Source organism: Danio rerio, chromosome 1 (genome assembly GCF_052040795.2).
Source record: "Danio rerio strain M-AB ecotype USA chromosome 1, GRCz13ab, whole genome shotgun sequence".
Classification (NCBI taxonomy): Eukaryota; Metazoa; Chordata; class Actinopteri; order Cypriniformes; family Danionidae; genus Danio; species Danio rerio.
The window spans coordinates 34,035,235-34,050,664 of record NC_141021.1 but is presented as its reverse complement, the minus strand read 5'-3'; the positions used below and the strand labels follow the sequence as shown (position 1 = coordinate 34,050,664).

Genomic DNA, 15,430 nt, shown 5'->3' with positions numbered 1-15,430 from the left:
TTTGCTTTGATTATATACTGTTATGTGTACAGTTATTTCAAGATTATGGTAGTGTATTGTCAGAACATATTTGCTTATTTAGACTCTTTTTGATTCTTACTTTCAATTGTGTTGTTTATTAGAGGTAAAAAGCTTAACTAGTTAATGTTGAAATGAATGCAATAAAACGTTCGAGGTTACAGAAGTAACCCTTCGTTCGGAAGTGCCATAGAGTGGATTGATTGAAATCCACGAATGGGAGATTCGGATCAGAAGCTGCTTGTCTGGAGAGTATTGAACGGGCCAATGAATGAAAATGAATTGGCAGCGTAAGCTTGCGCAGGTGTGCTGCATCGCCAATTATCCCAGCATATAAGCACACCTGAAGCGAGCAAACGCCATCCTTTTAAGCTGAAGAGACTTTCAAACAGCTAAGGGACAGTCATTATGGCGACAGAGTATGGCACTTCCGTTCCCCTCCTCGGGGAACGAAGGGTTACTTCTGTAACCTCGAACGTTCCCCTTCGGTTGGGGAACTTCAGTGCCATAGAGTGGATTGATTGAAATCCATGAATGGGAGATGTATGGAAAGCGCCCTAATGACTGCACCTTACCAACGCCCCCGATGAGGGGATAGTCAAGCAAGCGTGACGCACCCACATCATGGGAGGCGCGGTCCTCCAACGTGTCCCTGGCCCTAATTTATCCTACTTCAACAGAAGTCTTACGGAATCAGATATATTTTTGGGAAGTCGTGAGCATCTAGATAATTCTAGGAAAATACGACAGTACGTTGGGAAGCGTGCAATCCCGATAGGGAGGACGCTGCGGAGGCCATCCGTTACCCAAGGGGGAATAGATGGCAGGATTACATATGGACTAGCCCTAAAAAGGGGGAGTACGCATAGCAAAAGAGTGGTTAGCGGAGAGGGAAGACACGGGTCCGCCCAGGGGGGGGACTTAACCGTGGCGGAATAAGCATATGGGATCGCCTAGTGGGGATCACGCATAGCAGGCACCTATACCCAAAACGCGGGCTGACCAGCGGGCAGACCTACAACGTAGTGGGCCAGCAAGTGACTCCTCCGCTGAGTCAGTGCTGGGGGCCACGGAGGAATCTGCAGGGCTCACCTGACGGGGAACTTTACTGACAGATAAAAGGGCGCACGTATCTCCATGTTAGGGAAAATGGCGCAGCAAGCGTGTCTCAACATCCTACCGAGTTGTTTCCTCAATCACCAAAGGGTTACCTAATACCCTTGAGGAAACCGGCTCCACTCGCAGATTGTAAAACCTTGCAAATGTGTTGGGTGTCGCCCAGCCCGCAGCTCTACAGATGTCTGTTAGAGAGGCGCCGCGTGCACGCGCCCAAGAGGATGCAACGCTCCGAGTGGAGTGTGCACGCACTCCCGGGGGACACGGCTGACCTCGACTCGAATAAGCGAGTAAAATGGCATCCACAATCCAGTGGGATAATCTTTGTTTCGATACGGCACTTCCATGATGCCGACCGCCATAACAGGCAAAGAGCTGCTCAGATGATCTAAAATTCTGAGTACGGTCCACATAAATGTGCAGAGCGCAAACTGGACAAAGTAAAGAAAGGGCTGGGTCTGCCTCCTCCGGGGGCAGCGCTTGCAGGTTCACTACCTGATCTCTAAAGGGGGTGGTAGGAACCTTGGGCACATAACCCAGGCGGGGTCTCAGGATGACGTGAGAGTAATCCGGCCCGAATTCCAGGCACGAGTCACTGATCAAAAATGCCTCCAGGTCCCCGACCCTCTTGATGGAGGCAAACGCAACCAGCAGAGCTGTCTTCAGGGACAGAAATCTTAGAGATACTGATTCGAGAGGCTCAAAGGGATTAACTCGCGAACTCGTGAGAACGAGGGCGAGATCCCAAGAGGGCATGAGAGGGGGGCGAGATGGATTAATTCGCCAAGCACCCCTAAGGAACCGGATGATGAGATTATGCTTTCCCGCGGTGCCGCCAGCTACCGCGTTATGATCGGAGATGGCGGCCACGTAAACCTTGAGAGTGGAGGGCGACAGCCTGCTGTCCAACTTCTCTTGAAAGAAAGAGAGCACAACACTAATCTGGCAGTTTCGGGGGTCTTCTCTGCGAGAGACGCACCATTCAGTGAATAGACTCCACTTCAGGGCGTAGGCGCGCCCCGTGGAGGGGGCTCTAGCCTGAGTGATGGTATTAACCACCGCAGTCGGTAGGTTACCTAAGTCTTCCTCGCGTCTAAGGACCACACGTAGAGGTTCCAAAGATCGGGGCGAGGGTGCCAGATGGTGCCCTGTCCCTGAGAGAGTAGGTCCTCTCTCAAAGGGATCTGCCAGGGGAGGGCCGTCGTGAGGAGTGAGAGCTCTGATATCCAGGTCCGGTTGGGCCAAAGGGGCGCAACTAGCAGAACCTGTTCCTCGTCCTCCCTGACCTTGCACAGTAACTGCGTGAGCAGGCTCACTGGGGGAAACGCATACTTGCGCATGCCCCGAGGCCAGCTGTGGGCCAGTGCATCCGTGCCGAGAGAGCCCTCGGTCAGGGAAAAAAACAACTGGCAATGAGCGTTCTCGGGGGAAGCAAACAGATCGATCTGGGCCTCCCCGAATCGCGCCCATATCAGCTAAACAGACTCGGGGTGGAGTCTCCATTCTCCAGGGCGTAACAGCTGTCGTGAGAGCGCATCGGCTGCACGATTGAGCGTGCCTGGAACGTGAATGGCGCGCAGCAATTTCAGCCGCGGGTGACTCCAGAGGAGCAGACGGCGGGTGAGCTGAGACATGCGGCGAGAGCGCATACCCCCCATACGGTTGATATACGCCGCCGCCGCCATACTGTCCGTCCTGACCAGCACGTGTTGCCGCTCCAGCACCGGTAAAAAGCGGTGGAGAGCGAGGAACACTGCCAACAGCTCTAGGCGATTGATATACCAATGCAACTGGGCACCCTTCTAAATGGCCCGCAGCCGCATGCCCGCGACACACGGCCCCCCAACCCGTGTTGGAAGCATCTGTTGAAACAACAACATGGCTGGACGCCTGTCCTAGAGGCACACCGGCCTGTAGGAACGAGGGGTCGTTCCAAGGGCTGAGGGCGCGGTGACACAGCGCAGTAACAGAGACCCGGTGTGTGCCCGCGTGCCATGCGCGTCTTGGGACCCGATCGTGAAGCCAGTGCTGACGTGGTCTCATATGGAGCAATCCGAGCGGGGTGACGGCGGCTGCGGATGCCATATGCCCCAGGAGCCTCTGAAAGAACTTCAGTGGGACCACTAGTTTGCTGTCGAGCTCCCTCAGACAGTTCAGCAACAGGCGAGCGCGTTCCTCGGAGAGGTACGCTACCATGGTGATCGAGTCCAGCTCCATCCCGAGATAAGAGATCCTCTGCACGGGGGCGAGTTTGCTCTTTTCTCGGTTGACCTGAAGCCCCAGTAGGCGGGGATGCCGAAGCACCTTGTCCATGTGCACAATCAATTGCTCCCGCGAGTGGGCTAAAATTAGCCAGTCGTCGAGATAATTGAGTATGCGGATGCCCGCGAGCCGAAGGGGCGCTAAGGCTCCCTCCGCGAGTTTGGTGAAGACCTGCGGAGACAGAGAGAGCCCGAAGGGGAGGACCTTGTACTGCCACGCTCGACCCTCGAACGCAAACCGCAGAAATTGGCGGTGGCGTGGAAGAATGGAGACATGGAAATACGCATCCTTCAGGTCTATGGCTGCAAACCAATCCCGAGGACGAACGCATTGGAGAATGCGCCTCTGCGTGAGCATTATGAACGGCAGCTTGTGCACACAGCGGTTCAAAACGCGCAGATCTAGGATTGGTCGTGACCCACCGCTCTTTTTGAGTACGATGAAGTATGAGCTGTAAAACCCACTCTCCATCTCGGCTGGAGGAACCGGCTCGATTGCACCCTTCGCCAGGGGGGCAGCAATCTCCTCTCGCAAGACAGGGGCGAACAGGGGGTTGACCCTGGAGAAATACACGCCCATGAACTTGGGGGGCCGTTTCGCGAACTGAATCGCGTAACCGAGTCTGATTGTGTGTATGAGCCACCGCGAGGGGCTGGCCCGCGCTAACCAGGCAGGCAGAGCCCTCGCTAATGGAGTCATCGCTACAATCACTGATGTACCAGCGGTGGGGCAGCGCAGAGTGGGTGTGCTGATCCGGGAAGCACGAGGGTCCCGCGGAAGAGCTGGAGGAGAGTGACTCGTTCTGGCTCCGCACCCTGACTCCGGAGAGGGGGCTGGAGGGCTGAGGGAAGGGAGACCGTCCCCCCAGCGCTCGTGAGCCACTGGTGAAGCCCATAGAATCTGCGAGCCGGAAGGCAGCGCGTCCCGGACTGGCAGAATTCGTGCTGTCACATCCGGGGAAGGGGAAAAGTGCTCTTTGATTGATGTTTTGGTGGCACTGAAAAGTACCGCTGTAATCGGGGCCCCGCCCTCCAGTGGGGAAAGAGCAAGATTCCTCTTCTCCGGATGGCCTGTCTCAGGGACGCTTCGCGGTCCGTTTGCCAGACTTAACGGCGCCCTGGGCAGGGGGGGCTGCCTGCTTTCGAGGTGTACGCCGCGCCCGCTAGGCCGGAGGCGCAGGCGGGGACAAGGCAGCACTCGTTGGCGGGCGCCCTCGGCGAGAAACAGCAGAGGTGGAAGGCTCGGCGGGCGGAGCGGGCTTACGGCCACGCCGATAGATGACATTGCCCATCGCATCCGACTGCTCTTTCACCGCCTTGAAATCCTGGGTGAATTCACCGATGGTGTCGCCGAACAGACCAGCCTGGGATATGGGCGAGTCAAGAAAACGAACTTTGTCAACATCGAGCATATCGGCCAGGTTTAGCCAGAGGTGGCGTTCCTGAACCACAAGTGTGGACATCGTCCTCCCCAGCGCACACGCGGCGGACTAAGTAGTCCGAAGAGCATAGTCGGTCGCAGTGCGCAGCTCATGTAATAAGCTTGGGTTAGACCCGCCCTCGTGCAGCTCGGCCAGCGCCAGCGCTTGGTAGCGCTGGTAGGTGGCCATCGCGTGCAAAGCAGAAGCAGCCTGGCCCGCAGCCTTATAAGCTCTGGCTCCGAGGGAGGCAGACAACCTACAGGCTTTGGACGGGAGGCGGGGCAAACCCCGCCACGTAGAGGCGCCGCGCGGACAAAGATTGACTGCGATAGCGCGCTCCACTGACGGGATCGCCTCATACCCCCTGGCAGCTCCGCCGTCAAGGGCGGTGAGGGCGGAGGGACACGCAGCACGGGCATAGAAAGGTGCCCTCCAAGACTGCGTGAGCCTACTGTGCACTTCCGGGAAGAAGGGGACGAGAGGCTTTGAAGGCTTCGCCTTCTGGTCCTCTACGTAGCACCCATCTAGTCGGTCTGGCCGCGGAGCTGGGGGATAAACCAGCTCCAACCCCATGGCCGAAGCAGCCCGGGAAAGCACGGCTAACATGTCCGCTTCAGGATCCGATTTGACGGTGCTCACCTGCCCGGAGGGGGCGAGCGGGTCCGGATCTTCGTCGGACAGTGAAAGCCCACCCTCCGATGCCGCGGAGAACATCTGATCTCCGGTGTCAGCGAGTGTGAGAGCTACCATCTGGTTAGACGGATCACTCCCACTACCCGAAGCTTGGATGGAGCGCCGTGAGGAGCGAGAGGTCCGCGAGCCCGTGGGCGGCGGATTATCTCCCACTGGAACCCTCAGATCTGCCCGAGCGCCCGCTGCTTTTTTAGAACAGGAGGCAACTGGGGTGGCTCGCTCTCTTACGAAAGTTAGCCGCGATCTTAGCTGTGCAACGGTCATGGCATCGCAATGACGACATGAACCGCCCGCGAGCACTGCATTAACATGCTGGACCCCCAAACATGCAATGCAGTGATCGTGTCCACCATCCGGAGCCAGGAAACCCCCGCATCCAGAAACGCACAGTCGGAGCGCCATCCTGAAAAGGACGTGCTGCACGACTGTGTTGCTCTTTTAGGAAAGTTGCAACAATACGCACCGCTCTGGAGGACTGGACACAAAGAACCGCAGGCAAGGGAGAAACCCAGCTCGACCGTCTGCCGCCGCGAAAACCCACTCTGGACCGGGAGACACTCGTTCGCTCTGAAGTGCTGAACAGCAAGAGGAACCCTCATCGACTCACTCAGAAAGGATCTGAAGCGAAAAGGATGGCGTTTGCTCGCTTCAGGTGTGCTTATATGCTGGGATAATTGGCGATGCAGCACACCTGCGCAAGCTTACGCTGCCAATTCATTTTCATTCATTGGCCCGTTCAATACTCTCCAGACAAGCAGCTTCTGATCCGAATCTCCCATTGGTGGATTTCAATCAATCCACTCTATGGCACTGAAGTTCCCCAACCGAAGGAGAACCTTATATATGAGTTGTTTAGGAGTAACTGTTACTGTTTAAATGTTCTTTTTAAGTCTTTTTTTTTCAAAAAGAACACATTTTTAATATGATTTAGAAAACAGTTTCACACTATTAATATTTTACAGAATTAATTATTATTAAAAAATAATAATTTAATTTTAAAAAGCTTAAAACACTTTCCTGTAAAGTATAATGTTGTGAAATCAAACTGCATCACATTTCTGCCTCCTACCACTTCATTTAGAATTCTCACAGTAAGTGTTTTTACCCGAAGAAATTTTAAGTGTTTTCAATTGACAACACAAGAGGGCACTCAACATGCAGTGCCATGAACATAAAGCCCAGCTTTCCTGTTTCACTTCCCCTTGAACAGTATCCCGCTACAAGTCAAAGCCTATTTTTTTTAGCCCAAGTTTGTCCTCATCAAACCTGAACAGCATTTTTACAAAAAGAGGCACCTGTGGCCATTTTAGTACTTTCAGATATCAGGACTGACTGTGCATTGTTTGATATTAAATGACTTCCCATCAGACGACAGAGCTTGTTCCTTTAGAAAAAAAAAAAAGTCTTGAAAGCACATTAGAGGAGTCTGAGACCTGCGGGGAAACTCCATTTAGTTCTCTCATTTTTATGTAAGCAGACTCCAGATAAGGAGACATGTCCTTGTTTTTTTAGGAGGGATAAAGAGGGGGTGGTAAACAGACTATGGCTAGTGTCCATCCCATCAGGAGCTAAAAGCTTTGTCAAATTATTTTGCTCTTTGCTTCCAACATCAAAAAGAATGTAGAATGGTAGTCGATACTTTGACCAAGTACTGTTTAGAGAGGACATTGAAGCTGTTTCTTTAAAACTTTCTTTAAAAAGACAATTATGTAGGACAGATTAAAATAAAAAACTGTTTCTGAAACCTCCAGAAGCGTCCAATAAGAAGTCGAAAGGCAGTCAAGGAACTATACAGCGCAGTCAGGAGACGGGAATGGCTGTGGAATTGCAGAGGAATATGAGTCGACAGCCAAGCCGGGAATCCAACAACGGAAGCACAAATAGCTACAACTCAGAGGGCAGGTAAATATACTTCTCATTTGTGTGCCGTTACATAAATGTTTGCTTTTGTTTGTGTGCATTTCATTGGTCACATGCTTCTCCAAACATCTGTTAAGCATTTTTTGAAACAACACTGAAAGATTTGTTCTTGTTATCATTTCCTACCAATTGCCAGTCCTTGTGTGTCCGTGCTTGTTCCAAATCAGGGGTCAGTTAGAGCAATTTCCTGTCGCTGTGTGTTTACATTGATCCAACATACTTTTACATTTTGCATGTTTTGTTTCATTATAGAATTTCCCATCTGAAAACCAGGATTATTATTGTCTAGAAATAGCAGCCAGCTTAAGTGCTGTTCCTGTTACCATGACAACTGTCAGTCAGGCATTGCCACTATGGATAAACATGCCTCAGAAAGATTGACCAGTTTCTGACAGTGGTGGACTTAATATAAAATGTGAAAAGTCCTCCTTTCAAATATTACTTGAGTCAAAGCAGAAAGATACTTGATTTTTAATTTACTTTAGTAAATGTACTTACTGGTAAATGTTTAATTTGAATTCCTAAAACTTGTAATGCTGTATTAACCACACTGATAATTAATGATATTTCAATTAAAAGCATCTGAGATCATTACAGATAATAAAATCTGTAAATCATTCACTGGAGATTCACACTGAACAGTTTGAATCTAAGAATCATTTACTGTCCTCTGAAAAGATGGTACAATGTTGTTCCAGAGAAGGTACAAACCCTTGTGACTGTGGCAGTACGTTTCTATGGAACAGAATTGCACCTTAAGACAAAGAAACAAATTTGTGCCATTGTAATTTGTACCTTTAAGGACATGATTTGTAACATGGGAAACCAAAATGTATTTTTGGTTTTTAAAACCTGCAGAAACAATAATGTTCCTTCAATTAAGGTCTGATCCATGAATGTAGCACAACAGTGACAAGACACTTTGTACCTTAACAGTGTTAAATGTGTTCCTTCAAGAACTAATTAACGTCTTTTTTGCTTTATCCAAAATTCGTCAATTTATTTTCAGTAAATACAAAAAAATGAAATAACATTAACATAAATCAAAAGATCTATTTTTTGCTAAAGATTTCACAAAACTTTTCACAAAAAATGTTACAGAAATGCATTCTCCCATGTACAATATAAAACTTTTTTTCTCCAATTTTCACACAATAGCTTTGTAATCACTTAAAAGTTCATTTAATTTACTTAATTTTAAAATAGAAATAGAATTATGCTAAAGTATTGTAACGAGATATGTACAATGATTGAATACTTTTACAATACTAAAATGTCTGCATGAACACTTTGCAAATGCAGGACATTTGCCAACTCACATGAGGAGTGGAAAGCAAGTGCCAAAAGATGTGGATATCAATAATAAAAATGTATTTATCAAAAAAAATGTTTACCAAATGTTTATTAAAAATGCTCTAAATGTTTAGTTTACAATACCTTTAGTTTTGCTGTACCAGTTGTTTTGTATTATAGAACTTAATAATTAATGTAATAATTAATAATTAACTGTTCCTTAATGAACATTGTTTGTACCACCAAGTACCTTTTTTCTGAGAGTGTGGGTATTCACTCTGAATGGATAATTAGAATTGAATTTGATTTTGAATTGAATTGGAGTTGTTGACAGATCTCAGTCCAGTTCACAAATTAATTGTTCAACTTGTGTAATTTATGAACTTATTTAACAGGTTGACTGATAAATTTGTCTTTTCTTTTTTAAACTACCTAACCTCGCCTTCTCAAATTACTGTAAACTTCATGAACAGTGTTACCAGATTAAGCAGTTTTTAGTTTTGATTGTGAAGGTAAAAAATGCTTAAGACGGGTTTACAAAATTTGCTTCACGCAGCGCCTGCAGTGAATATCATAGCTGTCAGGTTCTGTGTTGTGATCATGTGCTTCTTTGTTCTATTTCCCGCCGTTTTCTGATGTTCATTATGTTCACCTGTGTCCCTATCTTGTGTGTTATCAGTTCCATTAGTCCCGGTGTATTTACAGTATACCCTTTAGTTTGGTTTAGTCCCTTGTCCAGTATTCTACGTTATGCATTGTCTACACCCCATGTCGTTCCTACATTTCCTGTGTCCTTCAAGTGAGTGTTTGTAAATAAATCTACATGTTTGATAACTCCTGCGATCCTTTGTGAGAGAGAACTAGGCTTGACAAAAGCAGTTTATTATAACACGTTTATCTATAATTTTTTTTCCGCAATTAACGAGAACAATGAACATAGAACCGTTGCCTGATTAATAAGCAGCACCTCAATTTGTTTAAATGAATGTAAAAAACCAAATGGGACGAATTTATTTACGCCATTATCTACCTGAATCCATACTAGGAATACAAGGAGCTGCTGTGGAAGCTGGAACTCCTGCTGTTTAGTCAAACAAGTCATCATTTCTTGAGTTGCCAAATAAATCATTTTTTAGACTCACCAGACAGTTTAGCACATTAGCTAATTGATATCCTTAACTAACAGACTGAAACTTACATCTAGAACACTTTATTTTAACTTCACAGGATATTTAAAGCAAATTTATAAACTATTTAAATATCATCTTTAAACAAATAAATGTACAATATATAGGCGAATAGGTAGTGTAATTCACAGAACAACAAGTGCAGTGTTGTGATCCAATTACGTTGTAATTGTACTATTATGGTTCTGTGACTGCTGGTGACGGTTGCTGTATGGGTAAAATGTGACAATTAAAGCAACTAAGCTAATTTCTGATTAATTAAAATAAAAAAATATCAGTTTATACATATATATATATATATATATATATATATTTATTTTTTTTTTATTTTTTTTTTTAAATGCGTTTAGGTGTGATTTGGAATGCTTTTGGACTGAAAAAAGTCAGCTATATCTGGCGACACTGTTCAAGAATTACCATAACCTTTTGCTTTATTCAGGAAATGCATTGGAGTAAAGTGTACAACATTTTGTTTTGATGTAGTGATATTTAAAAGTTTCTTACCATACTGAAGTAAATGCAGTCAGTTAATTTAGTCTCTGTCCACCACTATTTTTTGGAAATAACATGTCTGCATATTCTTTGGGTACATTGATCATCAGTGTTGAGGAAAGTTACTTTTGAAAGTAATTTATGTATTTTATGTCCATTTTTTGTGTGCTAGTCCAATCTTCCCAGCAGTTCGAGTTGAGACTCAGTTCAGTGACTTTTTGGATGGCCTGGGCCCTGCTCAATTGGTTGGTCGACAAACCCTTGCCACACCAGCTATTGGTAAGATTGTCTTACTTGTGAAACTTTTAAAGCTTTTTTAGCATTCAAGTCCATATCTCTTTTGCTGTAATCATTTACAAATTTTACTTAATCACATAATAACAGTATACGGTTGAAGACAAATTAGCTAGGAATAATTTAATTTATTTATTTTCATTTTGTATTTCCCAAATTAAAGATCCAAAAGATTCCCAGTGATTACCTACTATATTTTTCTTCTGGAGTAATTCCTAATTATTTAAGTTTGGCAGAATTTTTTTTATGTAAGATAATGGGTAACACTTTATTTTTATGAAGTCTGCTTAATATCTGTTGATATGCTCATTTGCAAGTACATACTGTATCAACTTATGCATGTAGATGCAATATACTGTAACTTAAATTCAACAAACGAACCATCAAAATAAAGTGTGACCAATGTAAACACTTACTTTTTATTCTTCTATAAGCTACAAAAAAACAATGTTATAATTAATTTCTTAAGTTATGAGAAATTTTTTAAATTAACAAATTATTTTTTAGTTTCTACATTTTCATATTCATTCTTATTCATTTTCTTTTCATCCCTCAATGCAGACTGAAAATCAGGGAATCACTAACAGGGGCTAGCCAGTGACACAGGTCCAGAATTGGTCCCATACATGAGCTCATTTGTGCTATTTTGACTGCTATGCCATAATGAATTGTGAAAATAACTCATCGAAAAAGGCTTCAAGACCAAGCAGAATCCTGTGTTGGCTGTCAGTACAGATTTTGAGACTCCGAATTTGGCTTTGCGTGACTTCCCATTCTGAAGTTATGCCGTGCCAAATTATGACTGAGAAAATTATGCTGGCCAGTTTGCTATTTGCCTAATAATGATAATAGGCTAAAGTTTTTTTTTTATTTAAAATGAACAGATTCTGATTTTTTTTCTAATAATATTTGATGTAATAAATTAGTATTTAAAAAAATAAGTATTGTATTTTTGTATATGTTATTATATTATTTCTTTATTCTGACTATGTTCCCTTATTAAAAGCTCTGAAGCACAAAATATGAATATGGCATGACCACAACTCACTCCTAAAGCAAAGGAGAGATGAGCCTCTGATTGGTTTAATGCCCAAAACATACCTGTAACTGAATGTAAACAACCCTTTTAGTCCATGTGCTGGGCACACCGACCATTTTTCCCATCCCTAAAATAGCAAAAGTGAATTCAGACACACCCTAAATGCATATTCTTGTCTATATTTTACAAAATATATCAAATTTACAAACCTAAATTACTTTGATATTCAGCACAAAATTTAAGGATAACTGGGGCAACAGCATGTCAGAATACTTTTTTCAGCATGAATGATTTAAACAAATCCATTTAGCAAATTAATTTTAATTAAAATATACAAACTACATTTGTTTATTCTGTGGTCGCCAGGTGACATTCAGATTGGCATGGTAAATAAGAAAGGCCAGCTGGAGGTGGAGGTGATAAGAGCACGAGGTCTAATCCAAAAACCAGGATCCAAATCCCTGCCCGGTGAGTCACTTCTGCTCTATTCTGAACTCACCGCTTGTGATTCAAACTTCATATGTATCATATTACTTAGTCACAACATAACTCATCAAGAAAACAGAGCTAGTCAGTTATGTTCAGTAATATCACTGTATTCATAACTGCCTAATTTGATTCACAGCTCCATACGTCAAAGTCTATCTTCTCCACAACGGGGCATATGTAGCTAAGAAGAAGACAAAAATTGCACGCAAGACACTCGACCCGCTGTACCAGCAGACGCTACAGTTTGAAGAAAGTCCACAGGGAAAAGTGTTACAAGTGAGTCATTGAGTTTATCTGCCTTTTTTTTTTACACTTCTAGTTTAGTTTTACAGCTGTAGAGATTCAATACGGTATGAGAAAACGTCATTGAATCCCTCAGGAACTGTTTGAAAAAGAAAACTACGTTTAAATCCAAGGTGAGTGAAAAGTAGGCAAAATGTAGTGGCTATAAAACAAGTCATGAAAAAAACATCCTCTAAATAGACAATAGTAAATGGTAATCAGTATTATGTGCATTGGCGATAAAAGGGAGTATTACAAAAATGGACTTAATTACACATTTTTTAATGCCTACCCACATGACAAAGTAGTAATTTATAGGTAATACCATAGTGTTTTTGAACCATACGTCGATAAAATGTATTATACTGAATGTATTATTATATTTACAACTCTTTAAATAAAGGATAAAGTACACTCAGGTGTTTTTTATTGAAGAATAAAGCTCGACAGACATCAGCAGATGGGCCCAAAGTTTGATATGCTTTATTCTGTGTAAATTTCTCACTGGGTGTACTAAAGAATATGCCACTTATTACATATGCACTACTTACTTACCTAAACCTAAAAATTCAACCCAGGCTCATTGTGGAAACGTAGTCCTGCGGACGTTTCTGGAGACCACGGAATATGTCCCGGCGGGTACGTACGGCTGCAGTTTTTGTTTTCGCGAAACTGCGATAGGCCGCTGTTGCGCGCTTTTTCGCACCTCAGACATTTAAATGCTTTTATTATAAGATAGATGTGTGCATTTTTAAAGTGAAAACTCTGTTATTTAATGTAATCAAATGAAAAATTTGAATAAAAGAGATTTGTTTGTTGCTCTTTATTCAGAATGTGCAAGTTATACAGTGAAGAAAAGATTGAGATTTGATAACTTGAATCTATTTCTTTATAACAGCTATTAATTTTATTAAGCTGAACTGTTTGCTAATTTATTTGCTGCTAATGTATACTATAATAATAATAATAATAATAATAATAATAATAATAATAATAAGAAGAAGAAGAAGAAGAAGAAGAAGAAGAAAAATAATAAAACATATAACTGACCGTTTAACTGTTTATTTACAATTAAACAGCTCCAGAAGAACATAATTAGTAATTTGGGGATTTATTTATTTTATTTTATTTTTTTCGGTCCTGATGTTGACAGGTATGATGTGAACGTATTCACTGATGGTCAAAGAATTGTTTACCTGATTGACCCTTTGTCATTAGTTTTAGCAGTTGTTATCTTGGAATAACATACACTAATGCCGGGACTGACCAATCAAAATTAAGACAGCCATGTAAGAGTGAATTCTAGAGCATACAAAATTAATAACTACGTTAAGTAAATTAATAAACAAAAAAAAAAAACTGTAGCTACTTTAGATTTTACTACAGAAATGGTTTATTGAATGCATTTTTGTATAATATACTACAGTATTTTACTAATGTTACATACTTATATACTATTATTAATGTACTATAGTATTTGCAACTATACAATTACCACAACAGGTTAATTCAAGTGCTTTACTACAGCAGTGATGGCCAAAGTACTCATCCTTTACTCAAGTAGAAGTACAGATACTCATGTTTAAAACAACTCTGGTAAAAATTGAAGTACTGACTATACATTTGTACTCAAGTAAAAGTAAAGAAGTACAAATGATTGTAAAAAAAAAATGTATTTAATTAAAAGTACCCATTACTACATCCTAATAGCTTTATGCTGGTAACTAGACCTCACATCAATTCGATGCAATAATACAAAATAACATACATTTCTGATATTGATGTAAAAGTTCAGCAGGAAAGTAGCCAAGCAACATCACACTCTGCAATATTGCAAAACAACACTTCGTATCTGTGTATCATCATCTTGACACAAACTCACAGCATTCAGCATGTAGTTTTGCTGCTTTTAGATCAAGAACAACAACTGCTATTAATGTCCATTCATACACTCTAAAACAAATAAACCCTATATATTTTCAAATAATAAATGTAATAATAAATATATATAAATACTTAATCTATCTTACTATTTTTGGACATTTGGCTAAAACTGCTTCATTATCTTCAAAACTAAAGTCAAAGTATCCCATGTTTCTTTGTTTTTTCAGAGTATTGTGGATATTTAATTTCATGGATATAGTCGTTAATTCTGTTAATACATTTATTCTATGCAAAAAAAAAAAAAAAAACATACACAGGTGCAATTATAGCCTCCAAAACTTTTTGCACTAACTCATTTTCAGGTCATAATTTCCTGATGCATTTCATTATAATTGTATTCATAAATCACACAGTGTGACTAATTTTGATGTTAAAATATTTGTTAAGCTAATTCAAATGAAGAATTTAACTAAACTCTGGGACCCGACTCTGTGACGTCATTCTTTCACATTCTTTAAATTTTTAAGGTCCGTACTGGCCCAATACCCTCATAAGTGGTTCCGTTCTCTCATCAGTTGGAATAGAATAACTTTTGCATAGATTATGGTAGAGACATTTTTTTTTCTATGATTACTGACATGTTCAGGAACCATCAAAATTAATTACAGCAACCAAGACCACACAGAACCTAAAAGGTACTGTTTTAAATTTGAATTTACAAAAAATAATAATAATTGCCTCTTTGAAGGGATTTATTATAATTCAGACAACATATACAATTATTTTAATCACTTTTAACAGTGTTTTATAAAAAATTAAAAGTGAGTTCTTTAAAACGTTTGCATTTACACCTCTGCATGTGGATTTTGGAAGCTTTTAAATCCAGACGGAAAGCCCAAAATAGCACTTCACTTTATAGGTTTAATGAACAGTAAAACAGTATAAATTCTGTATTTGGAAATAGGAACTCATTGAAAATAAAAGAAATAAATCTTAATGCATACAGCATTCATTTAACAGATTTAGTATTAACTGTACAAA

The 15,430-nt window shown here is 42.2% G+C and overlaps 1 protein-coding gene across 46 annotated transcripts in view; it reads left to right on the top strand.

Moving 5' to 3' along the window:
* rims1b (regulating synaptic membrane exocytosis 1b) overlaps positions 1 to 15,430 on the top strand; it is a 127,304-nt gene that overhangs the window by 105,961 nt on the left and 5,913 nt on the right. For all 46 annotated transcript variants that reach the window (XR_015475863.1, XR_015475865.1, XR_015475864.1 and 43 more), the window contains 4 exon segments: positions 7,261 to 7,411; positions 10,574 to 10,680; positions 12,101 to 12,202; positions 12,360 to 12,499. Coding sequence is in view for 43 of the 46 variants with exons in the window: in XM_087236250.1 (XP_087092376.1) it covers positions 7,261 to 7,411; positions 10,574 to 10,680; positions 12,101 to 12,202; positions 12,360 to 12,499 (500 nt within the window). In the remaining 3 variants the exon portion in view is untranslated.